The sequence below is a fragment of the Pseudopodoces humilis genome, chromosome 33 (assembly GCF_049639895.1).
Source record: "Pseudopodoces humilis isolate 2021_Gansu_Grassland_sample_001 chromosome 33, ASM4963989v1, whole genome shotgun sequence".
Lineage (NCBI taxonomy): Eukaryota > Metazoa > Chordata > Aves > Passeriformes > Paridae > Pseudopodoces > Pseudopodoces humilis.
The window spans coordinates 247,525-275,272 of NC_142232.1; the positions used below are offsets into that span (position 1 = coordinate 247,525).

Genomic DNA, 27,748 nt, shown 5'->3' on the forward strand with positions numbered 1-27,748 from the left:
CCTCCTCTTGCCATCTGAACACAGGTTTTGGGAATGAAAATTTCCAAGTTTAGGAGGAAAAAAAGAGAGGAGAGCACATTGGGCTGGCGGTTTCCTCCTAGCCACAGTTCCATCTCAGAAAATCACTGGGCTTCTTGTGTCTGGAAGAAACCAAAACACAAAGATTCAGCCCAGACATCCTCAGACAGCAAAAACACTGATCAAAAAACTACCCAAAAACAACCAAATTCAATGCATACTACCCCCTCCAGGAAATACAAAGATTTCATCCCCTGTGCAAAAAAACAAAGCACCAACATTTAGCCCAATAAAGCTCAGAAACACCAAGATTCAGCGCACAGGTGAAAGAAATCATTTGGATTCCCGCCGCTCTCCCATTCACCTGGCTGGACTTGTGGGCAGGAAAAAAAAAACCACTCCCTGGGACTGCACACACAGGGAGGGGAAGGAACCTTGTTGGCTTCTTCCATGTACCTGCTCTGAACCTTGTGCTTCTTCCACATCTTGCTCTTCCTCCTCATGTGTTCCCTACTCATCCTCACACACCTTCCTCCTTCTTCAGTAAAACCCCAGATAGGTATTTTTGCCCATTTTGTTCTTCAAGCCTGTGTCTCCTTCCCTTCTCCTCCTGCCCCCAGGCCCAGCACCCACTGCCGCCTCCCTCTTCCCCCCCAGTCCCACAGCATCCCACCGCAGGGGCACGGATGGAGCTGGGCCAGCTCGGCCTGGGGCAGCGCTGGGCTCTCGGCCGCTTCCGCCCGCACTCGCTCCCCACTGCAGCCGCTCCCGCCACCACAGCGCGGGGGGGCCCGGCCTTGGCGCTCCCCCCTCCCACCTCCCCAAATTCCCCTCAAGGGGGGCGCCAAGGCCCGGGGGGGAGGGGCGCAGCTGGGCTCCAGCTGGGCAACGCTGGCAGCTGCGGCTCTGCCTGGACACTGGTGAGTCATCAGCGCCGCGCGCTCTGATTGGCTCAGCCCTGCCTGAGCCCTGCGCCTGCACCAAGGGGGGACACCCTGCTCCAGGGGGGATGGCCCCAAAACGGGGGAACCCCAGCAAAGGAAGAACAACAAAGGCTCTTTACAAACTGATCCCGTCAACCTCACTGGACATAGGGCCAGGGACGTGGACATAAGGAAGTGACAGGAGGAGCCATCAGCTGCACAAAATGTTATTAATTGATGACACAGACTGCTGCTCAGCCAAGGTCCTGCTAAATTCATCAACTTCCAGAAGAACAACAAAGACTTAACACAGCCATCAATATCGTTAGCTATACAAAAGTGGGGTGCATATTAAGGGGGTGTGTAGGAGGTGCATTGGGAAGTCTGTACCTCTCCAGGACTTCAGCCAATGGGGAAAGGGAGAGGGAGATGTGACCAAGAAAATTAGGATGAAAAGGAGGCTTTGTCTGCCAACAACTGGAGAGACCCCATGGGAAATGTCCCATGGCCTCTCCCTTTTTTTATGAGTGAAATTACTGTGACAGGACTCCTCTGTCTTCCTTGTGGACAGAAACCTCTGGGGATGTCAGTTTTTCCACACACCTTGGGGCTCCTCCGCAATTCCTTCCACCGTCCGGGCCGGCGGGCAGTGAGTGCAGCTGAAGGTGCCTCACCCCGTTTGGGGGATCGGCTCCCCCGGGTGGCGGCGGCACCGGGGATTGATTGGGTACCCGAGAGTGAGCAGGAGACAGACGAGGGACGGATCAGGGGGGCTCTCAAGAGTCGGCAGGGAGAGAGCACTAAAAATCTCAGCAGTGACTCCAGTGGCATCTTCGGGGAGTAAACATGGCAGGGCACCCAGGGAGGGGACAAAAGGGAAAGCCAGAATGGGGTCCCAGCAAAAGGGATGAGGATCCCAAAATATCTCTCAAGGGTCCCTTGAGAGCATGTGGAGGTCGTTTGCACATTCTCCCAGAGGGAATTAAGGACATGGACACCCAGGGGGGCAATAAGGGAAGTCCAGAAGGGATTTAGACAACAGGGGATGGATGGTGTTGGTGTGCTGGGAAGGGATTGGCTGAAGGGGAGTGTGCAGGAATGTGCTTAAGGCAAGAAGCAGCAGGAGCAATCCATGGGGTATGAAAAATGATGATGGAAAAGAAGAGGAAGAGAAAAATACTGAGGATTGGGATGTTTCTCTGAAGGGTCTTATCCTCAGAATTTCCCTGCTGACTCAGATCCTTTGTATCGCAGTTTTCCAGGAGAGGAAAACAAGGAGGTCAGGATTTCAGGGGGTTTCTCTGAGCTGGGAGCGGCAGGAGCGGGTGCAGAGCTGCGGCACCGGGAGCACGGGCTGGGGGCCTGTGGGGAGCTGTGGGGCCGGGCCGGGGCTGTGGGGCAGCCGGGGCTCAGCGCCGGGCGCTGCCTGAGCCCAGCACCCCCCGGGCAGGGCCGGCAGTGGCCCCCGGCCCCCAGGAGGCTGCGGGACGCCCCGGCCGCTGCCCGGCCCCGTGGAGCTGCCGGCCCTGCCCGCCGGGGGGGCCGCCTTTGGACACTGCGGCAGGACAGGGACCGGCTCTGGGATACGGGCTGGGGAGGGGAGCCTCAGCACAGCGAGCACGAGGAAGGAACAGCTCAGAAATGGGGATTACACCTGCAAGGATCAAGATCGAATATCTGGCAGAGCCTAGGCTGAAGTGAACCCACAAGTGTGGGCAGCCCCAGGGAAATTGGCAAAATTAGATATGGAGCCTCTCCAGATTTCCCTGAAGCAACCAGGACAAGAGGTGTCGAAAAGCAATCCCCTGTTCCAAGGGAGGGAAGGAAAGGCTCACAGCCTGTCTGTGAGTCCTGCTCAAGGCACGGCTTGGGGAGCCAGGGATGGCTCCCTAGAATGCTCCTATCCTGCCAAACAAGAAATCCAATGGAATCCACAGAATGCTGCAGGACCCAAGAAGAAGAAATGAGATGATGAAACTGAGGCACCCCACAGGCTCAGATCCTTACACCATCCTGAACCAGGTGCCCTCCTCACACTGCTGCCAGTCAGAACTTGATGCAAAAGATGCTTTCTGGGGATCTGCCCACTTCCAGAGGATGCAAACACAATTCTGCCTTGGGCTGGCAACAAAAGGTAGAAGGGAAAATGCTCAAGACATGGACGGTCCTTCTGCAGGGATGCACGGAAGCACCGGCCTGATTGGGGCAAGCCCTGCAGGAAATATCAAAGGAATTGACCTCACCCCCAGGGACTGGCTTAATGCAGGATGTTGGTGACTTGATCCAGTCAGAAAAACAAGGAGAAGAGGTAGAGGAAGCCTCTGTGAAATGGCTTCATTTTCAGGCAAAAAAGCAGCTTTGAGGATCTGAAAAAAAAAAAATTGCAAATGGTAGAGAAAATATTAAATATTTGAGACCTATTTTGACTGAAGGCGTGTTGTGTGAATTGACCCTGAGAGGGTCCAGGGAATCTCAGAAATAATGTTTCTCAGGACCATAAAGGATTTGCAACAATTCATAGGATATTTAAGGAATTAGAGGACCTGAACTGAAGATTCTCTTTTCCACCCAGAGCATTGTGAGACGTTTTTACCTCAGATAGCCTCAATGTTATGGAGTGGACATAAGAAAGAGAACAAAATTTAACAAAATGAAAAAATAAAATGATTGATGCCCCAGCCATGGCTCTTCCAGACTCAGAAATCTGAATTGGAAGGGAATATTAAACAGGCCACCCCTGAGCCTGCACTGAAGGCAACGCAGCAGCAGCCAGGGCTCCCCAGCGGGGGAAGCCCCTGGGCCTGCCCACAGATCCTCTGCTCAAATCCTCGGCCTGGGCACCCTCCTTTGCCATCTCCAGCCACTGCGGGACAATCCTTGCTCTCACTCTTGCAGCTTCAGGCCTTTCTGTGCCTGCCCTCGCCACAGCTGCTGGGGAAGGCACCGGGACAATTCCACTCTGCCTCTCAATTCCACTCACACTCTGCCCTGCCTGGGATTAGCTGCTGGCAAAATAGACCAACTTTAAAATGGCTTCAAATCTTTATTTCTCTAAAGGGACACTAGGTTTGCCTTTGCCTTGGGGAAAGGAATTTTAATGTTACTTTTCCAGCACTCAGCAGAGATGAAATTAACATCTCAACAGACTGGGAATAGCCCAAAAGATTCTCCCCAAGATAACGACCATCAACAAAACATCAACACCCAGCAGCAAACATCAACCAACATCTACCCCAGACACTGCCCCAGGCACAGCTGGAGACACCTGGTCTGGAAAAGGCTGAGCAGGAAATCCAGGAGTGCCCACCTAATTCACATCACAGGCACAGAAATCCGGGTGCAACAGGAAACCAAATCCTAACAACTCCACACCTTCAAACCAATGAACATTAAACCAAGGGATTTCTATGGGTTCTGACTGTATAAAGTTTTGGAAAAATGTAGTAAATTCATGTGTCATGGAATGATTTTCTCTGCACACCCAGCCTAAGTGTGGATTTTATGATTCCTGTTGCACATTCTGGCCAGAATCAAGTTGTGCCTTGACTCTCTAGCACTAAAGACATTGCGGGAGAGTGTTTGATTTTCCCAAAGTTTCCGTGAAAGGATTACACCATTAGAAATTTTTTTTGTAATAATCCTGATTTTATATTGTCAGTTCAGTTTGTGCCAGGGCAGGGAGAATCACTTCTTAGGCCGAGAGAGAAGTAGGAAAAATTTGATTGCTTTGAAAATTTTTTGGGAATGTTTGTGCCTGGCTCATAGCGATGACAAAAATTCTTTATGGGTTTTTGGATATTCACTTTCAGGCTGTTTTTGAAAAACTAGAAGAGCTTTAAAGGTGACCCTTTATCTCATAAACACTTATTAGAGTGATGTAAAATAAAATAAACCAAAACCAAAAAACCCCACATTGTGAGACTGGCAAGTGTGAGTCATCCCAGGACTGCCCTGGAAGAGAAGCTTTGTTCCAGGCAGCCAGGAGAGGAGATTTAGAAATGCAAATTAACACTGAATGGCCCAAAGCCTGCACAATGGCCCAGGGGCTTCCTGCCTGCAGGAGGAATTGGGCTGATTCCCTCTGCCCCTCAGCCCAAGCTCTGCCTGCTTGCACAGATGGAATTTGCACAGCTAAAGGCAGAGCCCATTGTGAGGATATCTGACTCTGCAACAGAAATTAAGTTAAGCTGCAAAGGAAAACAGAAAATGGGGAATGTTGTGAAAACTTCACTAAAACAAGATACATAGGGTGTATCAGACCACTGGGGTTTATTTGCTACCACAAGTTCAGGGAAATCAGTTGGGAATCCAAGTATGTGATAATTTAATGAGAAAAGCTGACAATTGATGCAGCCCTGGCTGGAGGGAAGCACCCAAAAAAAATGGGGAAAAGATGAACGGCCACCAGAACAAATCCTGCAACACCATGGACCAGACCCCGGGAACCCAAACAAATTCACATCAGGTACCAGAGAAACCATTTCTCATTTCAATGGGATAATCAGATTACAGGATGTCATTGAAATAATAACCAACCACACAGCTCCAGCTCCTGACATTCCCCCCAACCAATCCACTCAGATGATGAATACAACATTTCACCGTGGAATGGGATCACATTATCTATTAGCAGAAGGAGACAGAATTTGTGGAAAATTAAATGTCTCAAACTGCTGTTGACAAATAGATGAGAACAGATACCAAAGGAAACAAGAAAGCAGCTCATGAACCAGTCCAAATGAGGAAAGGATGGGAATGGGAAACGTTTTTGTGGTTCCCAGGCAGACCATGGGTTAAACGAATGCCAGACAGAGCTGTTCCTCTTGAAACCTACACCCCAAAATTCCTGTAACTCAGGGATTCCTCCCAGAAACATCTGCTAGGATCTCCCAGAATTGAGTGAAAGGGGGGATGGGGACCCCCAGACTGAGCAGGAGGGGCCTGGAACCCCCAAATCCAAACACGAGGGAGGGGGTTGGAGATTGGAGGGATGATTGGGAAGGGGCAAAAGTGTGGGGGAAAAGAAGGGGCTGGGACCCACAAAGAATAGGAGACGGTGCTGAGAAACCGAAATTGAATTCGGTGGGGTTAGTGGATCGAGGGGACTCACGACGAAAACGGGGGAACAGGAGACGGAAAGGTGGGCTTGGGATGAAAGAAACCTGGTTCCCTGTCCCGTAGCACTCGATCCCTGGAGCGATTCCCTGCGGCTTGTGGGGAGGGAAGATCCGCATTGGGGGGTCCCCAAGCCCCCTGCCCATCCCAGCGTGTCCATCTCGCTGCTGCCCTCCAGCTCCCAGCCCGGCCCCGGCCGCCTGCTCTGCTCCCTGATGGATTTCTCCCCTGCCCACATCCAGCTGAGCTGCTCCCAGGGCCAGCAGCAGCTCTCGGGCCACGTGCTGGCCACTGCCGTGCTCCCCAGCGGGGACTGGAGCCAGCAGCTCCTGGTGCTGCTGGAAACCGCCCCCGGCAATGCGGGCTCAGCTCCAGCTGCCAGGTGGAGCACGTCAGCCTGGAGCACCCCCTGAGCCGGCACTGGGGCACGGCCCGGCCCCCACAGCGCCGGCAGGGGCTGGCAGGACACCGAGGGGAGTTGGGGCTCCTGGGCTTAACTGGCAGCCCCTCCTTGAGAACCCCTCTCCCCCTGTCCCAGCTCCCCTCATCCCCCTCTCCCAGCCCTTTCCCAGCGGCTCCCGGCCCCGCTCCGCTCACCCCAGAGCTCCTCGCCAGCAGCCGAGAGATGGAGGAGGAGGGGAAGGAGGAGGGGGAGGAGGAGCGGGGGGAAGAGGAGGGGCAGAGGGGGAGCAGGAACTGCAAGAGGAGCAGCAGAGGAGGCCCCACGTGCGTCCATCGCTCTCTGGATCTGCAGCCCCTTCGCGCCGGGAGCATCGGGCCCCGCATCCCGCAGCTCACCGGGGACGGGAACCTCGCCCCGAAGGTCTTGGGCCGTCCTGGCAGGATTTCTTTGAAGGGGGAAGGGATATCTGGAGCTCACTCGAAGCATCTTAGGGGCTCCCTGTTTCTTTTTCTGGGCACGGGCAGGGCGGACAGAGCGATGTTTGGATCTCGCAGGACTCCAAAGCTGACCTGAGATGCCCGGTACCGGCAGGGAGGGGAGCAGTGAAAAGGGGGGAGCCCCGGGAGTCCCGGAGCCTGAAATGGGGGCCTGGAGAGGGGGGACCCCGAGAGCCGGGAGTGAGGGGAGCCTGGAGAAGGGGCAGCCCGGAGAAGGGATGAACCTGATGAGGGGGAAGCCCTGGGACACCAAAGTTAGGACACCAGGGAAGGGGAACCTCAGGGTGGGATTTTTTCCTCTCAGTCCTGATGTTTTGGAGGTTTTCATGGACACAAGACACCTGATGATTCCTAGAGATGGACTTGGGCAGGAGGGACCCTGAATCCTAGGTGGTCACCCCTTGTTTTTCCCCCCAAAGCAGCAGACTTCTCATGCCCAAGCATTAGACGAATGGAGGAGGAGGCGGCAGAGAGGAAGATACTCTGGGACCCCCAGGCAGGTGAGGAGGAAGTCACTGCCCCTTTCCCCCCTCTCTTCTGCTCCATCTCCCAGCCCAGGATGGCCCCCGGCTGAAGGACAACCCTGCTGCAGATGCCATCCTGCCAGGGACAGACTGGGCAGAGCTCCTTCCCCCTTCCCTGTGGCTTGGAGACAAATCCCATCCCCTCCTTGTCCCTCCCTTGTCTCATCCACCTCCCTCCCTTCCTCCCCTCCCTCCCTTCCTCCCCTCCCTCCCTTCCCCCCCTCCCTCCCTTCCTCCCCTCCCTCCCTTCCTCCTCCCCCCCCTTCCTCCCCCCCCCTCCTTCCCTCCCTTCCCCCCTTCCTCCCTCCCCTCCCCCCCTCCCTCCCTTCCCCCCCCTCCCCCCCTCCCTTCCCCCCCCCTCCCTCCCTCCCCCTCCCCTCCCTCCCTTCCCTCCCTCCCTCCCTTCCTCCCCTCCCTCCCTTCCTCCCCTCCCCTCCCTTTCTCCCCTCCCCTCCCCTTTTCTCCTTCTTCTTCCTTCCTCCCTCCCCTTGTTCCTTCCTCTTCTTGTTTCTCTTCCTTCTTGATCCCTTTCTTTTTCCCTTTTTTCTTACTGTCCCTTCCTCTCCTTCATCCTTCTCTACCCTCCTTCTTCTCCTTGTTCTTCCCTTCTTCCTTCCTTGCTCCTTCCTTTCCTTGTCCCTTCCTCCCCTTGTCCTTCCTCCCCCAGGCACTGAGCTGCAGACGGAGACCAGGGAGGACAAATCCCCGCAGCAGAACCTCGTGGACGAGGCCGTTTTGAGCAGCTCCAAGGGGCAGGAATCCAATGGGGAGGAAATGCCAAAGGGATCCCCCACTGGGAGGGGCTCCAAACCCATCCCAGGCTGCTCTGAGGAGAAAAGACCCTCCCTTGGCTTCATCCAGAGATCCAACCTGGTGGTCCATGAGGAGTTTCATGCCGGGGAGAAGCCCTACTGGTGCTTGGAATGTGGGAAGAGCTTCAGCCACACCTCCCACCTCTTCATCCACCAAGTACACACGGGGCAATGGCCCTACCAGTGCTTGGAATGTGGGAAGAGCTTCAACGGCACCTCCCAACTCATTCCCCACATGTGCCAGCACACAGGGGAACAGCCCTACGAGTGTGGGGAATATGGGAAGAGCTTCAGCCTGAGCTCTGTCCTGGTCCAGCACCAGAAGATCCACTCTGGGGAACGGCCCTACAAGTGCTTCAGGTGTGGCAAGAGCTTCTGCCAGAAATCCAGCCTGATCGGCCACCAGAAGAGCCACGGTGAGGAACGGCCCTACGAGTGTCCCGAGTGTGGGAAAGGATTTCAGACCAGGTCAAATCTCCTCAGGCATCAGAAAACACACACGGAGGAGAGGCCCTTCTGCTGCCCCGACTGCGGGAAGGGCTTCAAAGACAACTCCAACCTTCTCAGGCACCGGCGCATCCACACTGGGGAGAGGCCCTACGAGTGTCCCCAGTGTGGGAAGAGCTTCTCACAGAGCTCTCACTTGACCCAACACCAACGGAGGCACCAGTAAGGGAAGCCCTGCGAGTGCCCCGAGTGCGGGAAGAGCTTCGTGCGCTGCTCCAGCTCCATCCCCCATGGGAGGATCGGCGTTGGATGATCCCCAGTGACCCCCGTTGGGCAGAGCCCTGGTGATCCGTGGTCCTGGTGATCCGTGTTGGGAAGACACCTGGCTGGGAGGCTCCACATCTTCCTGGCTCCCTGTGGGCACCTGGATGAACACCGGGGCAGGAACATCCATCAGGACACAGACCAACAATGGGAATTCCTTGGAGGGAGCGGATTTGTTGACTTTCAATCCCAGAAAATCTTTTGCATTCAATCTTATCTTCTGGTGGCATCAAGGAATACTGGATGGTCTTGGAGGTCTTTTCCAACCTCACTGAATGCACAATTTTGATTTCCTATTGCCCAAGGGTGTCTTCCACAGCCAAATGGTGATGAAGTGGGGCAAAGATCAAGGTTTTGGAGACAGTGGGGTGGAAATCTCTCCAAAAAAGCTTCTTCTCTCCCACTCAGTCACAGGGATGCTCAGCCAGCACAAAGAAATCCTTTTGTTTTGGCCTATATTTGCTTTTCATTTCTCTTCTTTCCTTTAAAATATCTAATTTTGTGGTAAAAATAAAGACATTGAATTAAGACACGGGTGAGAACATTGAGGGACATAGACATGGTGGGACATGAAGAGTGACATGGAGACACATAGACATGGACATGGCTATTCACGGGGACATGGGGAGACACGGGCACAGATGGAGATGTGGGGGACAGTGCCAGGATGGAAACATGGTGGGGACACAGCCATGGATGAGGACATGGTGGGCCATGGCCAGTGACATGTGGGGACATGGCTGTGGCCACTGCCATGGGGAGAACTTGCAGGGGCTGTGGGGGATGCTGGGTTTGAGGGAGTTGAGGGTTCCTGGCAGGGACTTGGGGCTTGCTGAGGGCTTTGGGGAGCCCAGGCCGAGCGGCTGTGCTGGGAGCCCCTGGCAGAGGTTCTGGGGCAGCTGCTCAAGGACCCCCTGGCCTGGAGCCCCAGCCGGGCATTGGGCTCCTGGAAGGGAATGAACGTCCTTGTGCCCAGGAGGGAAATCCCAGCACCCCCAGGATGTGGGGGACAGCTGAGAGGCCACAGCAGACAGTGCTGTCTTCCTCTGTGGAGCCCAAAGAACCTGCCAGCTCAGAGATTTTGGCTCTCCCCTGGAGAGCTTCTCCCTAGGTGAGACACCTTGCTCTCATGAAGAGAAAAAGTGTCACTCCCAGAGGCCTTTGAGTAGAACATGTTAATTTGTTACACCCCATCGGTTTTCCTCCCTATCAATCCACCCTGATACATGTATCCAGGTTTCACCCGCCCCTCTCTTTCCCTATATAAACCCCGGGTTTTCCCCAGTTCAGGCAGCTGCTGTCACTGGCTCCCTTCACTGAGGGCCCTGCTATGATAAAGGCAGTGGAATGCCATACAGCGCTCTAGTCTCTCTCTCCGCGTCGCCTGCACGCTGCTGAGCTGAGATCACTCGCCAGGCAGAGGACGTGCCTGTGTCCCTGGGCAGTCCTTTTCAGGATGGCTTCTTCAGGATAGTCGTGGAACCCCTGTTATCGACACCACCGCGGCGCTCCTCCAGAACTGCACCTCAAAAATTCCCAAACTCTGGGATTCTTCCCAGGAAAAGGCTGCCAGGAGCTGCCAGAAATTGAGTGAAAGGGGGGATGGGAGGCTCAGATTGAGCAGGAGGGACCTGGAACGCCCAAAAACCAAGCAGAGGGGTGGGGTGGTGGATTGGGGCGGCAGTGAGGCAGGGGTGGAAGTGCAGAGGACAAGAGGCGCATGGGAGCTCCATATTGGGTTTGGATGAGTCTCGCTCCTCCTTCTTCTTCATCCTGCCTCCTTCTCCTCTGGCCCTTCTCCCGCTACTTCCTCTGCCCTCCTCCTCCTCCTCCATCTCTTCTGCTCCCCAGAGCCCAGCGCCCAGCCTTGGATCCCCATTTTTCCAATTCCTTCGCATCCCACGGGAGGAGCCGCGATGGAGCCAGGGCAGGCCGGGCTGGGGCAGCGCTGGGCTCTTGGCATGGTTTGGGCACCACCCATGCGCCCCCTCCCCAGATTTCCCTGGTGGCTTCAGGGGTCCCAGCCCTTTCTAGGGTTTGCTGGGTGCCATGCTGGAGTTTGGTGTCTCCCAAGGAGTCCCCAGAACAGTGTGAGACATGGCGGGGGGGACACACAGGGGTCCTGATCCAACCTGGGGCAGCATCTGTCCCTGACAGGGTACCCCCATGGGGTCTCCCCAAGTCCCTCCCCACTGCCCCCCATAAATGGGACTGGGGTGAACTGGGAAGCTTTACTGGGAACACTGGGAGCAGCCAGGCAAGGGCAGAGTCACAGCAGGGCTGGGGGGACACACGACCCCTCCAAAATCAGCCCAGGGATGGAGCAGGGGGTCCTGGCCGGGCCTGAAGCCACGGGGATAGGCTGCGGCTGCCAGTGGCTCAGGAGCTCTGTGGGCAGAGAAAAGAGGGTGACACTGGGCTGGGGGCCCCAGGGGAGCACACACATTCCGGAATAGGGAGGATATGACCCCCAGGACCCCCCTCACCTTCTTGTGCAGGCAGAAGCTGAGCCCCAGTGCCAGGAAGACAAAGCCCAACATGGAGCCCTCGATCCATATCAGCATCTTGCTGCGGGCAGTGTACGGCAGCATCTCTGGGAAGTCTGCAGGGGTCGGGATCCCCCCTAAAACCTCTCACAGACACCCCAAGCCCTTCCAAGCACACTTCCACTCTCACCCACCCCACCAGGACCTCTGAAACCTCCTCCCAGTCCCTTCCCAGCCTCCCCAGGATCCACCAAAGCCCCTCCTGTCCCTATCAGGATCCCACAGCCCCCTCCCAGTTGCCCCTCACCACCACAGGAGCCCCAAACCCCCTCCCAGTTCCTTCCCAGCCCCACCAGGGCTCATCAGGAACCCTCTCAGTCTCTTCCCAGTGCAATGAACCTCATCCCAACCCCTGCTTTCCAATCCCCAATCTCCTTCCAGATCCTCCAGGCTCACTCAAATCCCTCCCAGTGGACACCCAGCAACCCCCAAACTCCCTCCCAGTTTCCACCAGGACCCCCAGAACCCCATCCCACCCTCCCCAATAACCTTTAATCCCCTTCTCAGCCATTCTTGGCCCCCAAACCCCTCTCCCAGTTTAAACCAGTCTATCTCAAACTCCCTCCCAGTTTACTCCCAGTTGTCGCTCTATTGGGAACGGCGAGAAGAACAACACAGACTCTCTTGTGAGTTGAACAGGAGAGCTCTTAAGGTTTATTACCTCAGAATCTTTTTTTATAGATCCGATACATTAAAGTATAGAAAGGTAAAACTCTTATTGGTCAGTGAACTAACACATCACCATCATTGGTCAGTGGGGTACACCACCCCTCGACCTTCTCTTGCAAGAAAACACGAAACTGACAAACAGCAACCTGCAAGGCTGTCTTCTATTTCTGAGGATTGTTTTAATTCCTCCCCATGATTTCCCAGGCCACTTTCTCACGCGGGACTGAGAAAGTTATGAAGCCTGCTATTCCACAGGCACTGTGCTCCCTACTTTTGCTCATAGTTAACATCCACACTCCCAGCACACCCCAATCCCCCTCTGGGCCCCCCCAGTGCCTCCCCCACTGTCGTGGTTTTAAACCAATAACTAAGAAAATTACTTATTTCTTGCTGTGAGATATGGATTAGAAAAAGAACAAAACAGGCATAAAACTTAAAAGGGAAAAAAGAAAGAAAGTTTATTGACAAACTACAATAAGAACACCAGAATAAACTTCCAGAAAAAACCTTTTCATCCCCTGTCTACCCACTATTCCCTTGTTCACATGACAAAAAGAGACAAAAACTTTGGAACTTTGATGGTTAAAACAGTCCCAATTCTTGCTACAGTCTTTTCACCAGTCTTTATAGAGAAACAGAAGTTTCTTCCTGTTAATTTATGGAGTTTCTCACAAGAAAAACTATTTTTTGATTATAGTTTTCCATTGCTCTAATGTTAGCTGCCAGAGCTGCTGTTATTTAGAAGCCCACTCCTCCCATTTTGTCACATCACTCTTAAGTGTGTATGGGCCATGAGTCTTAGGGAATGGGGATTTTTTAAGGATAAGTTATTCAAAGGCAAAAAAAAATTCTTCTTCATCTGTTTTTTTTTCCCCCGGTTTTGAGGCGCTTCACCAGAAAACAGTGTTGTCTCATTTGCCTCCTCAAGGCTTCAAATCTTCCAGCACTATCACTGCTTACCATAATTACTCTACTTATTTACTCAAAAATTTACACTTTGGAAACACTCTATTCCTCCCATATTTACTGTCATGAAATTAAAGGAGCGTTTTCAAAGACCTTATTGTCCATTTTCCATAGTTTTAATCAGAAAGATATTTCAGCTTAATTAAAGCATCCTTCTTAATTCTCTACCTTTTCTGAAGCTTCTTTTCTTTCCGTGTCACTAGTAGTTTATAAAGTCCTCCTTTTTCATGTTGATTCACCTCTCTTTTCTCTGACTGTATAAAAAGATTAAATCCACAAGTCTCATCTGGGAAATGAAAGAGTTAAAATCTTGCCCAGGAGTGTTGTAGGTAGTTCTGTGGCTTCGGCCGGTGCAGGAGCTGGAGCCGTCTGCGATGGAAAGCTCCTCATGGCTGCTCTGGAGTGTGTAGTCGCCGTGCCCAGCCCGCTGCAGGCCCAGGGCCTCTCTTTTCTTCACTCAAGCAGTCTCCAGTGTAATCCAGCCACAGCCAAAAAAAAAAACTGCAGTAAGCCAGAGATCGGCTCGGCCCGGCCCGGCCGGAGCCCGGAGAAAACCCCCTCCACGGGACCCGCATCCGGCGGCCGGGAGAAGCTGGGCCCAGCCCAGTTCCCGCCCGGCCGCATGGCCTGGGCAGGGAAGCGGGAAGGCTGGAGCTCTGCTGCCCTTCCCATCCAGAAAACAAAGAGACACAAGAGAGCTCTGGTTTTACACTTTAAGGTTTTAGGGTTCATGGATAAAATTGTGGGCAACCTACGGCTTGTCCTAGTTTGAAACCTCTAATTAAAACAGAATATAATTATATCAATGATCAGAAAGTCTTGATCGGCACATAAACACTAAAAAATAGAAAAAAGGTCAAAAAGAAGATAAAAGAAAAAAGAAAAAGAAAAAAATGGGCTGAGACATGGGAGCCTCCCTCACGAGTCAAGAGGACAGAATTACGTTATTCCACAGTGTCTTCTCACTGGAGGTGGAGTTCAAATTTCGGTTGATGGAGAACGGGAATCTCCAGTGGCGCACTGGGGGACATCTGAAGTCTTCTTAACAGCAGGAGACACAGACGGTAAACCCATGGTCCCTAAACTTCAGCACACCAGCCTTGTCCTGTATTGGGCAGAGGGGCTTAACCCCTTGGAAAATAGGGGGGGACCCTATGACTGGGACTCCTTGAAGCTTATAGTGAAGTACCCTCACAGCCAACATACTGTAAAAAATACATTCGAACCAAAAGCTGCCTGGCTTGCAATGATTACACAAAAGAAATATTAATTGCCTGGCATATGAATCCACCCAATTGTTAGGTTACCTGTGTTGAAAAACTGAAATTATGGGACCCCTTTCATTCAAGGGGCCTTCCAGAATCAGACTTAAACCTACAGCAATTTTCCTCCAAAAACCCATAGCTAGCTTATAGAACCCCCTGTGGACTATAGACTAGACCAGATTTCTTGGGAACCCGACTGGCTCAACCTGGTTCCACTGGTCCTGGGTTTACTCCCTTCACCACCCCCTCTCAGCCGACAGGTTCACAATTGCGTTCTCCTGCTAGGAACCATAAAATTTTGGACACGGAGCAAAGTTGCAAAAGAACTAATCAATTACAGTAGAAATTATGGACCTGTGTAAAAATCCCAGAAGAAAATGAATCAAGAGAAAGCAAAGGCTGTTAGATACATTGGTTCTCTTAATGAAAAACCCAGAAAAGAGGAAAACAAATCTCTAACTGCTAGTATTGGTGGTCACTAGAGATAAAGAAAGGGGTCTCCAGAAACAGTAAAGGATGGCTTTATTTATCACTTAAAAGTTGAGTAAAGTAGTCACTATCTAATTGGCACACTAGTCACCAAGTTCATTGTATCCAATGCCCCATTGTATAACCCAGCACACCTCCACAGGCTCTGAGCTGTGAGCCCCCCAAAGCAGTCTCCTTCTCAGCTTCCGGGAGTGGAGCCCAAACAGCTTTAGAATCAGGGAAACTGGTAACTCTGCCTCTCAGGGGTGAGCAGAGAGGCAGGGGTTGGTTATATTTAAAATGCTCACTAGAAATAACAAAACTGGAGACATACTGATTTATAACAATAGTGGGTCCTAAACGTGCACCTATTACTTCTGAAGTTAGTTAAACACTCGAGCCCAAATTTCTGTGTTGGCCAATACAGACGACTAGTACAGGATTTGAGAGCAATAAAATGGAATACAAACTAAAGATATTTAACCTCAGTGGTAGCTAATCCTTACACATTATTGACATCTGTAAAAGAGAGAAATAGAAATGGTTTACTGTAATTGACTTAAAAGATGACTTTTTCTGCATATCCTTCAACAAAGAAAGTAGGAAAACTGTTTGCCCTTTGAATGGGAAAATCCAGACAATGGAAGGAAAACCCAGCTCACCTGGACACGACTCCCAACAAGGATACAAGAACAGTCCAAACCCTATTTGGAAGCCAGCTGGCGAAGGAGCTGGAGATTTGGGACTGAGAATGGGCAAGTACCAGAGAGCAATACCTGCTGTGACAGTATGTTGGTGATATACTGACAGCTACAGAAGAGGAAAACAACCTGCAATAAAGGTAACAATTGAAATTTTAAGTCAGCTGGGAATGGGAGGATATAAAGTGTCTAAGAAAAAAGACACAAATTGCCCAGCAGGACTGTGATTTACCTGGAAAATTAAATCTCACAAGGGCAACGTAAGCTGGGTACTAACCATATTCAAGCTATTTGTGCTATTCCAGAACCCCAGAACCTGCATGAGCTGTGAGTTTTCCTTGGGATGACAGAGTGGTGCCGTGGATCATGGACTATGGACTAATTACAAAACCCCTGTGTGAAACCCAGAAGATGCAGCTGTTTACCAGGGGCAAACCACAGAAGGAGGCCTTCCTCAAACTGAAGGAGGCATTGAAAACTGCTCCGGCATTAGGATTGCCTGATCTATCCAAAGATTTTCAGCTGTTTGTGCATGAAAGATCACACCTAGCACTGAGAGGGCTGACCCAACCTTTGGGAAGCTGGAAAAGGCTGGTAGGCTGCTTTTCCAAACAACTTGACAACGTGAGTGCCGGATGGCCTTCATGCCTGCGGGCAGTTGCAGCCACCGTGATGCTGATCCAAGAAGCCAGGAAACTCACGATGGGTAGACACATAGATGTCTATGTGCCACACATGGTGACCACTGTTTTAGAACAAAAGGGGGGCCATTGGCTATCTCCAAGCAAGATGATGAAATTCCAGGTAATCCTGACTGAGCAGGATGATGTCACACTAAAGACAACTAACCTTTTGAATCCAGCTTTGTTCCTAGGTACCACAACTGAAGAAGGCCCATTAGAGCACAACTGTGTAGAGGTAATAGAGTACACCTATTCAGCAAGAGAAGACCTGAAAGACATCCCACTGGAGCAACCAGAGCGGGAACTATTCACAGATGGAAGCAGCTTTGTGGAGAACGGGTCCAGATACGCTGGATATGCGGTAACAACAGTCAATACAGTAGTGGAGGCAAAAGCATTATCACCAAATACATCTGCCCGGAGGGCAGAACTGGTTGCCTTAACCAGAGCACTAAAATTGAGTAGAGGGAAAAGGGTTAATATATGGACTGACCCAAAGTATGCTTTTGGAGTAGTACATGTACATGGAGCACTGTAGAAAGAAAGAAGACTGCTGTCTTCTCAAGGTATGCACATTAAACATCAAGATGCAATTTTGCAATTGATAAAAGCAGTACAAAACCTGAAGAAGTAGCAATTATACCCTGTAAAGCACACCAATCAAGAAACTCCAAAATTTGTGAGGGAAATCGGAAAGCAGACTGGACAGCCCGACAAGCTGCTCGAGAAGTGCAAACAACAATGGCATTGATACCTTTAAAGACTAATGTATCTCAATTTAATTTGCCTCCAAAGCCAAAATATTCAATAGAAGATGAGAAATTGGGACATTTGCTAAATGCACAAAAGGATTCAGAAGAGTGATATGTAACTGCACAAAGACAAATAGTGTTAACCCCCTTGATAATGAGAGAAGTTCTACAAATTAAACATAACAAATGTCATTGGGGTGCAGAGGCACTGGTAAAATTGCTAAAGCAAAATTAAATCTCGGTACGGATGCTAACAATGGCAAAATCAACTCAGTGGCTAGACACAGGCATAGCTAGGGAAGATTAGGATAGGAATAGAATCAAGATGACACTTAGCAAGAGCCCTCTACTAGAGTGAAATTTGGGTGGGCCCTAGAGTCTTTGCTTGGTCCTATAGCAAATTATCAGAAGAGAGAAATGTTGTACAAACTTACAGGTCAGGTAGATAGACTAGCAAGAGTCACCCAGGAAAGATTTAAAGAACTAAACGTACAATTACAATTTACTACTCCTGGAAGAGCATGGAGTGTGTGAGTTTTTTTAAATGGATGGATTGATCATTGCTGTGTCCACATCCCAAATGTAACTGAAGATGTAGAATATGACATCAATCAATTGCAACAAATAGAGCACAAAGCACAGGAAGAGCAAAAGGATTTGTCTACAAGTTGGTTAGGCAAAATCTTCAAAGGGTTAGGGTAGAATGTGAATTCATGGATTAAATCTCATTGAGAATGTGATAATCTTACTAATTGTATTCTTAGCAATTTGGTTAGTTGACAGCATCTTAAAGGGAGAAATATAGAAGAAAACATCCTGGAACCAGAAAATAATAAAGGCACTGATGTGAGATCCATACCCACCATCTTCTGGTTCTCCAGTTCGTGACAACATCCAGGACAACGCTTACATCAATCAAGGATTCGAAGAACATCAAGTATAAACTCAGAAACAAAGGACTGTATGAAGTAAAAACATTTGCACTTATGATGAAGTGAAAATTCTTTCAAAGCGGGGAATGATAGTAAAAGGTCTTAAAATCTTAGAAGATTCGGGGACTTAGAAAGAAAGGTAGGTTTGGAAAGCCCTGGGAAAAGTAGGCCCTGGGAAATGTTAGGCCTTGTACTTGCTAAAGATCAGGTGAAACTGCACCTGTGTAGTCAGTAGATGATAAATGATACAATTGTTAGATGTGATTAGCTATAATTATTGTTTAAAGAACATGAGGAGCAATGTTAGGGGGGCTGGGGAGAATCAGGAAAAATCCATGCCTGGGTAAAAACAATGCATGCAATAGAACAATGGAAGTTTAATAATTCATATGTAAGTTATATAACAATAGAGTATAAAACATGTTCAGCTCAAAACCAGGATGGGTCAGATTTGGGTATGTGTACCCCTGACACCCAGAGCTCTTCAATAAAGAACCTTCATATAATCATTCCGTGACTATGTGTGTTCCTGAACGCTAACAGCTCTGTTCCTCTCTTCCAGCCCTTGAAGACATGGCACATAACATCAGCCCTGCCATCAGAAGCCTGGCAATTCAAAAACTTTGTGTCCTCCAGGCAGTAGAGAGAACTCAATATTCCATCTTTGGAAACCTGCAAGATCAGCTCCATATGGCATAGAGGACACGGTCTCATCTCTCAGGCCTTGACTGGATGCGCTGCTGGAGCTCTGCTGAGAGCTGATCTGGGAGGCTCTGTCTGCTGGGGCCACCTGAGCCAGCCAGGATTTTATTTTTCTTCAAAATTGTTCTTTCCTAATTTTTGTTTTTGTTTAGTATGTAAATATAGGATATGTTATAAATACACAGACTCCCAGGAGCTTTCTTTTGCTGCCCAAGGTCCGCAGGATATCGGGGAAGAGAGGGAAAAGGGTGCTTGTGCTCAGCAACCTGCTGGGGTGTGCAGTGGTGAAGGGAAAATGGCCAGAAGCCCCTTGGCCTTTGGTGGTTTTGATGAAGGCACAACTCCTGTCCCAGCCAGGAAGTGCATTCTGTGTCCTCGTGCCCGTGTGGTGCTGGCTGGGTTGCTGAGGGCTCCCAGGTGCCTCTTGATCCAGCTCCTCTGGAGCTCCTGTGGGGCTGCGGCGCTGCTGCCGGGCCACGCTGGGGGAGACCCTGAGGGAACAGGGTGCTGGGAGGCCATGAAGGGATGAGGGGCTGTGGAGGCCCTGACGGGACAAGGCAGTGGGAAGGCACAAGGGGATGTGTGAGGGAGCGGGTGGAAGGAGGCTCCGAGGGGACAGGAGGCCCCTGAGGGGCCGGGGTGGTGGGAAGACCTGAGGAACTGGGTGTCAGAGGCCATAAGCAGCCCCTGGGCAGCCGCCTGGTTCCTGACACCCAGCTGTTTTAGTAATTAAAATTACTAATATAATGTAAAAATAGATGTAGCTCTGTGACTGTTCTGGCGCTTCCCCAAAATGTCTCCCAGGCCTGCAGCAGAAGCCCTCGAGGCTGGGACACCACCCCTCCAGGAGGGTGGGGACAGCCTGAGGTGCCCAGGCTGGGCCGGCTGGGGACATGGAGGGCAGGGGGTGCTGCCAGGCCACGGCCACTGGGTGCCTGCGATAAGGGGCAGTGGGCAGAGGCAGGGCTGGCGGCCAGGCCGGGCCCTCGCGGCTGCCCAGGCCACGCTGCTGTGACCGAGGCCCCCCTGACACAGAGCTCGGGGCCCGCTGAGCTGCTGCCACCATGGGGAGGGCGGCGATGTCTCCTCCAGCAGGGCTGCCCAGTCGCTGCTGCCCAAGCGGCTCTGGAGCCCACAGAAACAGCAGCAGAGTGGGCACAGGAACAGCAGCAGCCCCAACGTCGGCACCTGCACACTGAGGCGTCCGCAGCAGCCGGCTGCCAAACAGGGGGAGGCTGTGGGCACAGCTGTCTTGGTTTGGCAAAAGGCTTCAGCAGAATTGGCCACAATGGCTTTCTCTTGACTTGCCAGCCTCACAGCAATGCTTGCCAGCTTCAGCTGCAGCCTGTGCCCGTGACTGACTTGGATGGCCGTGCCTGAGGGCGGGCTCGCCTTCCACATTCAGGTGTCCCAAGGCAGCGGCCTTGGCACCATCGTGACACAGAGAGAGAGAGACTCAGGACATGAGAACACAGGAACAGCCTGTTTGGCTCATTCTTGAGTTTGCTGCTCCTGCCTAAAATAATCATCAGGAGTATATGCTGATATAAAAGTATAGCTGAACACCAAGGACTTTTTCTGTACTGTCTAGAACTAAAACCTTCTGTGACTGTTCAGAGACTCTAAAATGCAGGGTGAAAATGACAGCTTTGGATGTAAGAGTGCTAAAAATTTTGACACGTGATTTTTCTAGTCAAGGATTTTAATTCCAATGTGGAAACTACAAAAATATTAAAATTTGTTTTCATTGGCAACCACTTTGAAATGGCATCAGCACACCTGCAGGTGTACTGAGGACAGTACTTGGCAATTCATGGCTTCAGATGTGGGAGATAAATATTTTGCCCGGTTTCACCTTGAAGTTGAAGTTTTCCCAGGGCTTTGATTGACTGGTCATTGCAGGTAACTTTAATAAATGCAAAAGGATGTGAAAGCACAATTTCTGGAGAATGTGCACTGGGGATAGAGAGAAAACCTTGAAAACAGTCAGCAGGCTCTGGAAAACTTAAAAAAAATTTAAAATTACTAATATAATGTAAAAATAGATGTAGCTCTGTGACTGTTCAAGCAGGACTCTGTGTCTGGAGGAAATGTTTGCCTTGCATCAGCTGTAACACAGACAGACACACAGCAACTGGAACCTTGAACATCAGAGACTGGGCTAATGTTTGTCCCAGAAAAAGACAGAGAAGATCCCACTGAAACAGGACAGTGCCTCTGTACAATCTAGCCATCCCGGGAAACTCAGCAGCTGATGGTGTTTTTGTGCTACTGCAAACCCCTTCCATGAAAAACATCATTCCAGGAAGGAGCAACATCATCTGACAGATAGCAGGAGTGGCCATCAATAGCTCCAGGAGCTCCTGCCAAGACCCCGAAGGAAGGAGCCCAGCCCCCAATGCACGGGGCTTTGGCTTTGGCCCTCTGGCACAGAAACCCCCCAGGGGCACAGGTCTCTGGGGCAGGAGAAGGGCACCAGCACTGCCAGGGCTCGGCTGGGGTGGCAGGTTTGCCTCGGTGGGGACTCTGCCACACTTGCTGATTTCAGTGCTGCCAGGCCCCTGTACAGATTCTGTGCAAGGCCCCGTGCCCTTCCTGCTGCGGCTGCGTCGGCAGCCCTGGGGGCTCCTTCTGCTGCCCTGAGCCTGCAGAGCAGGGCAGCGTTTGCTGATGGTATGAGGTGTTCCTAAAGATCCTGTCAGGCTGTCTTAGACACTTTGGGCAAGGGATTCCTTCCAACCTGGGCCACTTTGGGGGGGATGGGGGCGGAACCAGGAAGGTGGCAGGGCGTGCAAGGGCCGTTAGTGACACGGCGCAGCCTGGTAACCGTGGAATGGAACGGTGGAATGGACAAGAGCTGGCGGTGACAAGACCACACCAGAGTGCCTGGTGCATGCGACGGGACAGGACGCGCCAGAGCGGTGCTGTGAGGAGCCCCCACACAGCCCACTCGTTAGTGCCTGACCCGGAGCTTTTCTGAGGCGTAACTCCTACAGCTCACGTTGTGAGCAGACTGTGGGTCTTGGTGAGCCGGAGCTTTCCGTTGACATCTCTTTAGAAGGTGCTCCCAAGGCCCAATTTTGTCATGGCGGGCAGATTCTTCAGCCTATTCAGAGTGTTCCGACGGAACAGGAACACAGACCCTGGAGCTGCCCCAGCAGAACACCCTGAAGAGCTGGAGCAGTTCCAGCAAGGGCAGGATGGTGAGTGGCAGAGCTGGGCCACAGGGCTGAAGCTGCAGCCAGCTGGGCCCCGCACCATCCCATCCCATCCCATCCCATCCCATCCCATCCCATCCCATCCCATCCCATCCCATCCCATCCCATCCCATCCCATCCCATCCCATCCCATCCCATCCCATCCCATCCCATCCCATCCCATGTGGACATTCCCAAGGGCAGGACGGAATATGGGCTGGGTCTGACCCCTGGCAGTGACTGTGCTCCATCCCCTGAGCCACCCCAGGGCTGTCCCTGCCTGGGGAGTGCAGGGCTGGGCTGTGTTCTCCGGCCTCTCCCGCAGCCCCTCAGCTCTGGCTGCTCTTTGACAGATGCAGCCATGGACGGGACACAAGAGCAGGAACCCGCCCATGGCCGCTTTCACAAAATGCTGAAGGTACCTGCAGCCATCCCCACCTGGGCTGGGCCTGCTGGCACTGCTCAGCCCAGCTCTGCACATGGAGCACTCCTTGGAACATGCCTCTCTTCCCTGTCCTTTGTTCATTCTGCACAGAGGTTCCGCCAGTTCCTGCCAATTCGGCGCAGAAAGATCAGCCCCATGGGAACTGAGGGCACAGCTGAGCCTGACTCCGGGCTGACCGAGCTCCAGGCAGAGCCTGATGTCAGCCCAGATTCAGCTGCGCCCTCACAAGACTCTGATGCTGCGGTGAGTGATGACAGGGCAAACTCTGATGTGGCACTGACTGAGGACATGGCCATTCCAAACACTAGAGAGACTCAGGGCATCACAAATGCTGACACTACGCCCCCTCCCACCATGAGTCATGCACCTAATATGGATGTTTTTGAAAGGGGGGTGTTCCTTCTGACCAGCAGGTAGCCAGCCAGGGGCCAGAACTGGAGGTCTGCCACGATCGTGTGCCCCTTCAAGCCACATCCACAGGGCCCCCTCAGCTTTTGAGGCCAGCACAGTGTGGCGGGAAGGGAAGCACTTCTTGGGAGAAGCTGGGGAAGTTGCTGCCTTGGACAGCGCTCCAAGTCTTCCCCATTCCTACTCTAGGTGCCAGCTATTGTACGGAGCATTCACCAGCATCTTATGTGCTCCATTACGGTGGATGCCAGGCTGGCCACTAACATCGTGAGGCTGGCTGAAGAACACCCGGACGATGTGGTGCTGACCCTCCTGCGCTGTGCCCCATCGTGTGACAGGTATGGGGCCCACGTGCCTTGAGAGCTCAGGGCTCACCGGCCTTTAGGGCCCATTGCCCTGCACAGCCTGTCCAATGGGCTCTGCCCAACAGGCAGAGAGGTCCAGGAGCCTCGGGCCCCTCTGTTTCCTGAGGCTGCTGCCAATGCTCCCTCCCTGCCCCTCAGGGCACTGGGGCTTTGTCACCTGGGACCCCACAGCTACACAGGGCATGGCTCTGTGACTCAGACACCCCTGACACAGAGCTCTGATCCCACAGAGCTGCTGCAGTGATGTGGCAAACCATAGCCTCATCAGGACCAGCAATGGAGAAGGTGCTGCCAACTCTGCTCCATGTGATGGAGAACTGGCCCCTTTGCAGCATCTGCACCTCTGATGAGGACAACAAGGACGTTTTTGCTCTGGCTGTGAGTTTCTGGAACTGGCCTTGACTGTCCCCTAGGTCGCTTCTCCAGCAGCTCTTCATCCTCTCCTTGCCTCAGGCTGGGCTGAAACCTGGGCTAGGGGCAGGCTCAGGGGGCACCGGGCCCGCTGTTCCCCCTGCATCTCCCCTCGGGCCGTGCCGCATGGATGCCTCGGCACTGAGCGCTGTCTTGGTGTGCTTCTTTTGCAGGCAACTCTGGTGCTCTGGGTGATTATGCAAGTGCCTCAGAGCCATGAGGCGATGATGCATTATTCCGACTCTCTCTTTGCGGCTCTGCTGTTGCACGTTTTCACCACCACACAGCTGATGCCAGCAGAAGTTGATAACTTCTGGAGAGCATGCCAGCAGGAACACCACCTTCCCAAAAAACCCAACAGGTGCCAGTCCTCCTGTCCTTCCCATGCCCTTGTGGCTGACACCAATGCACCCAGTGTGACCTGGCCTTTGCTCTGCACACAGGTTTGCAGTGCAGGCCATGAAGGCTCTGCTCTGCTTTCTGCACTATGACAATGAGTTGATGGCCATGGAGCGCAAGTGTGGCTGGGAAACGCTGCTCCGTGCCGACACCCAGCACTATGCCGTGGGTCTGTTGGCCAGGTGAGACCCCTTCTCGCCACTGCCTCTGAAATGTGTGCCCTGTGCCCAGGGTGCCCTACCACAGTCCCTGTGGTCCTGGCCAGAGGGCTTTGCCATTGAGGGATGGCCGAGCAGACTGGAGAAGTCTGAGAGGAGGGTGCCCAGAAGGAGCCCCATGGTCCCAAAGCACCCACAGTCCCTCCAGGGATGCTGGGGAAAGGCCAGATCTCTGTGAGTCATTCCTGGGAGAGGTTTGCCCCCCCCACCCCCCACCTCAGTGTCTTGGTGCCATTTCCCCCCATCCAGGGTGATGCGCCGTGACTTGACGCCCTTGTGTTGCCATGTGGCACACCAATTTGTCCGGAGGCTCATCAGGGAGGAGGCACGTTGGGACCTGTCCTCCCTGGCATTCCTTGTGGAGGTGAGCCCGATGGCCAGCACTACCTCGCTGAGCTGCCTGCCAGCCCTGTCCCCTTGCATAGCCACAGCTGCCTGGGACGGTGCCCGCGCCCTGTGCTGCTGCCTGGGCCCAGCCCTGTGCAGTTCCAGGCTCCTGCCAGCCGGCTCCCCTGTCACTGCCCTGTGCCTTTCAGGTCCTGGATTGCCTAAACTTGAGTGACTGTGGGTACTGTGTCCTTGAGATCGCATCAAGGCAGCTGCAGAGCGAGTGCAGGCAGAGGCGTCGCCTGGCGCTCAGAGGCCTCGTGGTGCTCAGCAAGGAACCCTCGATGGTGAGAATGGGGCAGCGGCTGAAGCTGTGCTGGGCAAAGCAGCCCCTTGGGCTGGCTGGGCTTCAGGAGCTGAGGCAGCTGCTCCCAGCTCTCCTGCCTCACCTGCCTGAGTGCTTTGGGACAGGCCTTTGGCCTCTGGGCCCAGCAGCAGCAGGGTGGGGTTGCAGTGCCAGGGCGGGTTCTTGGCGCTGCAGCCGTTCAGGGCTTCCCAGCACAGCCTTGTGTTCCACACAGGCCAGACCAATACGCAGCCTGTGTCGAAGCTTCCTGCAGCTGCTGAGTGACACAGACGGAGAAGTGGTCAGCATGTCTCTGTCTGTGTTCACGAATATGCTCAAGAGAAAACATCTTCGTTTATCAAGGACGGCTGCCCCCAAGCTTGCTGAGCCACTTGTGATTCTCTTTGACCATGTAAGGCTCTGTGCCCCTGCCACGGGCACTGGCTACTGCCCACACAAACTTTGGCCCTGTGGATTTTCAGGCCTTTGCCCAGGTGGGCTGGAGAAGTTGGTGCTGAGATCTTTTCCTCCTTCTTTCCTCCAGGACAAAAGCCACGTGCAGGTGCTCTCCATTCACCTCTTCTGCAAGGCCATGAACCTGGTAGTGGAAGAGGGAAAAAAGGCAATGGAGAGAATTGTGAAGCAGAGCCTGCTCCCACTCATTTTGCACTGCCACAATGAGAACCTGCGCGTGGCTGATGTGAGGTTTTGTGTGATGCTGGTGGATCTCTGGGAGGGGGCTCGGCTGCTTCCTGCCCTGCTGCCTCCCAGGCTGCAGCTTCCTCCTGGCCTTGGCACAGGGATGCAACTCCTGTGCCCTGGGCAGCAATGGCATCTCTGCATCTCTCCAGGCCTCTCGGGAAACCCTGCACTGTGCTGCCAGGTTCTTAAAGAACACAGAGCTCCTGTGTGTGCTGCAAACAGAGGATCAGTCGAAGATCGCCGAATGTGTGGTAAAGGATGGCCTGGAAACCCCAGCCTCAGCCTGGAGAAGCTCCCTGTCCCCTGTGCTCAGTGTGTGGGGCTGGCAGCTGTGGCCCAGTGCTGCACCCAGAGGAGCCAGCCTGTGCCCCACACGCTGCTCCCTTCCCTGGGCCGCACGGGTTCCTCTCCAGGCTCCTGTGGCCCCGAGCCGGGTGCCGATGGAGCCCCAGCCCAGTGGGGCTGCGGGCCGGGCCTCAGGGCTGGGAAGGGAACGGGAGGCCGGGGCTGGCCGCAGGCAGCGCCCGGCCGAGGGGCAGAGCCCGCACCAACCCTTCCCTCCTGCCGCTCTCTGCAGCTGGCACAGGACGAGAGCCGAGCGGCCGAGCACCTGAGCCGGGCGCTGCCATATCTGGACAGCCCACAGGAGTCCCTGCGAGAGGCGGCCGTCAGCTTCATCGGTGAGCCACGAGCCCGGGCTGCCTCCCCGCCCCGCCGCAGCTCGGCCCCAGCCCCGGCTGCTGCCCCGGCAGCGGCACCCGGGCCCGGCGCCCTGGAGCCCCGGCTGCCCTCGGGGCTGCTGCTGCCGGCCTCTGGCAGCCGGGCCCTTGGGCTGAGTCAGGATGCGGCAAGGGCCCGGGCTGAGCCCTGCCGGGGCGGGAGGCCGTGTGGCCACAGGGCTGGCAGCGCCGCTGGCAGGGAGCTGTGCCGCCGGGGCCCTGACAGGCTCTGTGTTCCCAGGGACGGTCGGGATGTTCATGAACAAGGGCGCACAAGGAAGAGCTGCAGACCCTCAGTGAGGGTGAGTGAGAGCAGCGGGCTGGCACTGGGGGCTGGCGGGGGGCACTTGCAATGCCTGGGCAGGGAGCTGCAATCCCTGGCCCAGCTGCAGAGTGCTTCGTTCCCTGTCTGGGTGAGGGCGGTGTGGGCAGAGAGCTGAGAGATTTCAGGGACATGGGTGGGAGTTGTGGCCAGCACCTTCTGGCTGATCCTGTTGTCTGGTCCTCTCTTGTGGCCATTGCAAGAGCCAGGTGCAATGTCCTTGGGAGGAATGTCTCCTAGGATCCCTGCAGATGCATGCCCTGACTGTGCCTCTCCTCCTCTCTCTTCCAGCCACTGAAGCCCCAAGGAAAGACACCACTCCATCCCACAGCAACCAGAATATCCAAGCTGTTTGCCAGTGAACAAGTGTCCCAAAAACAGCAGCAGGAGACAGGGAAGAGGACACCACCTCCCAGTGCCACTGGAGATCCAGGCACAGCTGACAACTGGCACAGCTGAGCCTGTGGGATTCTCACGGGGCTTCAGCCCTCTCCCAGCCTGTAAATAGCTCCCTCCAGCCCTCAGACTGTGCCCATCCCCTTCTTTCCCTTTCCAGTTCATCCCTGTTAATAAACAGTTTGCCTTTTTCACTTAACCTGCATCTGTCTGGAGCTGAAGGGTCACAAATCCGGAACGCTGTGACACACAGGCCCCTCCTGCCGTTCTCTCCTGCACCGTGTTTTGTGCAGAGACACAGAGGAAGGAGCACAGATCAGGCTGGAAAGGTCCCTGTGCTGAAGGTCCAGTTCCACAGCATTGTGGAGTTAAAGGTGTTACTGAAGGCCAGTGGTGGGACAAGGAGCCTGTGTGTGTGTCAGGGACCAAAGTTGTGTCTAAGGCCCTGCCGTATTTGGTCCTCTGTTGTGCACGTCAACAGGATGACGAAGAACAGACTTTGAAGGAAACCTTATGGGTTAACTGCAGGGAATTTGACCCTTAAGAGGAACAATGGATTGATCAATTGATGGGAAGTTAACCTGTGAAAGAGGAACAGTAACAATGAGGCTGTTATTGGCATGGTGACCTTACCTCATGTACTGGCCAAGGGTGAGATGACATGGTTGTGGGTTTTTAAGCAAGGCAGGCACCCTGGCTAGAGTCAGCACGGGCGGCTATCCTCAGCCGCACGGTCCACATCCCAC

At 53.4% G+C, this 27,748-nt stretch overlaps 1 protein-coding gene and 2 pseudogenes across 1 annotated transcript; 2 read left to right on the forward strand and 1 right to left on the reverse strand.

Moving 5' to 3' along the window:
- Window positions 1-9,623, forward strand: part of LOC148182310 (uncharacterized) — a 27,669-nt pseudogene extending 18,046 nt beyond the window's left edge.
- LOC148182306 (uncharacterized) overlaps window positions 1-27,748 on the reverse strand; it is a 702,689-nt pseudogene that overhangs the window by 148,323 nt on the left and 526,618 nt on the right.
- LOC148182311 (maestro heat-like repeat-containing protein family member 7) lies at window positions 16,381-27,065 on the forward strand. The gene is made up of 16 exons (XM_088068909.1): window positions 16,381-16,384; window positions 16,553-16,722; window positions 21,806-21,950; window positions 22,298-22,362; window positions 22,480-22,632; window positions 22,987-23,135; window positions 23,393-23,540; window positions 23,747-23,934; window positions 24,017-24,154; window positions 24,440-24,554; window positions 24,727-24,864; window positions 25,099-25,275; window positions 25,408-25,563; window positions 25,715-25,816; window positions 26,143-26,412; window positions 26,898-27,065. Exons 1-16 carry the CDS (start codon window positions 16,381-16,383, stop codon window positions 27,063-27,065), a joined length of 2,286 nt encoding a protein of 761 aa, XP_087925035.1.

Coding starts and splice junctions, on each gene's coding strand:
- LOC148182311 (XM_088068909.1), top strand. Junction 24,155..24,439: donor GCCGTGGGTCTGTTGGCCAG/GTGAGACCCCTT, acceptor CCCCCCATCCAG/GGTGATGCGCCGTGACTTGA. Junction 26,413..26,897: donor TTGGGCTGAGTCAGGATGCG/GCAAGGGCCCGG, acceptor TCTCTCTTCCAG/CCACTGAAGCCCCAAGGAAA.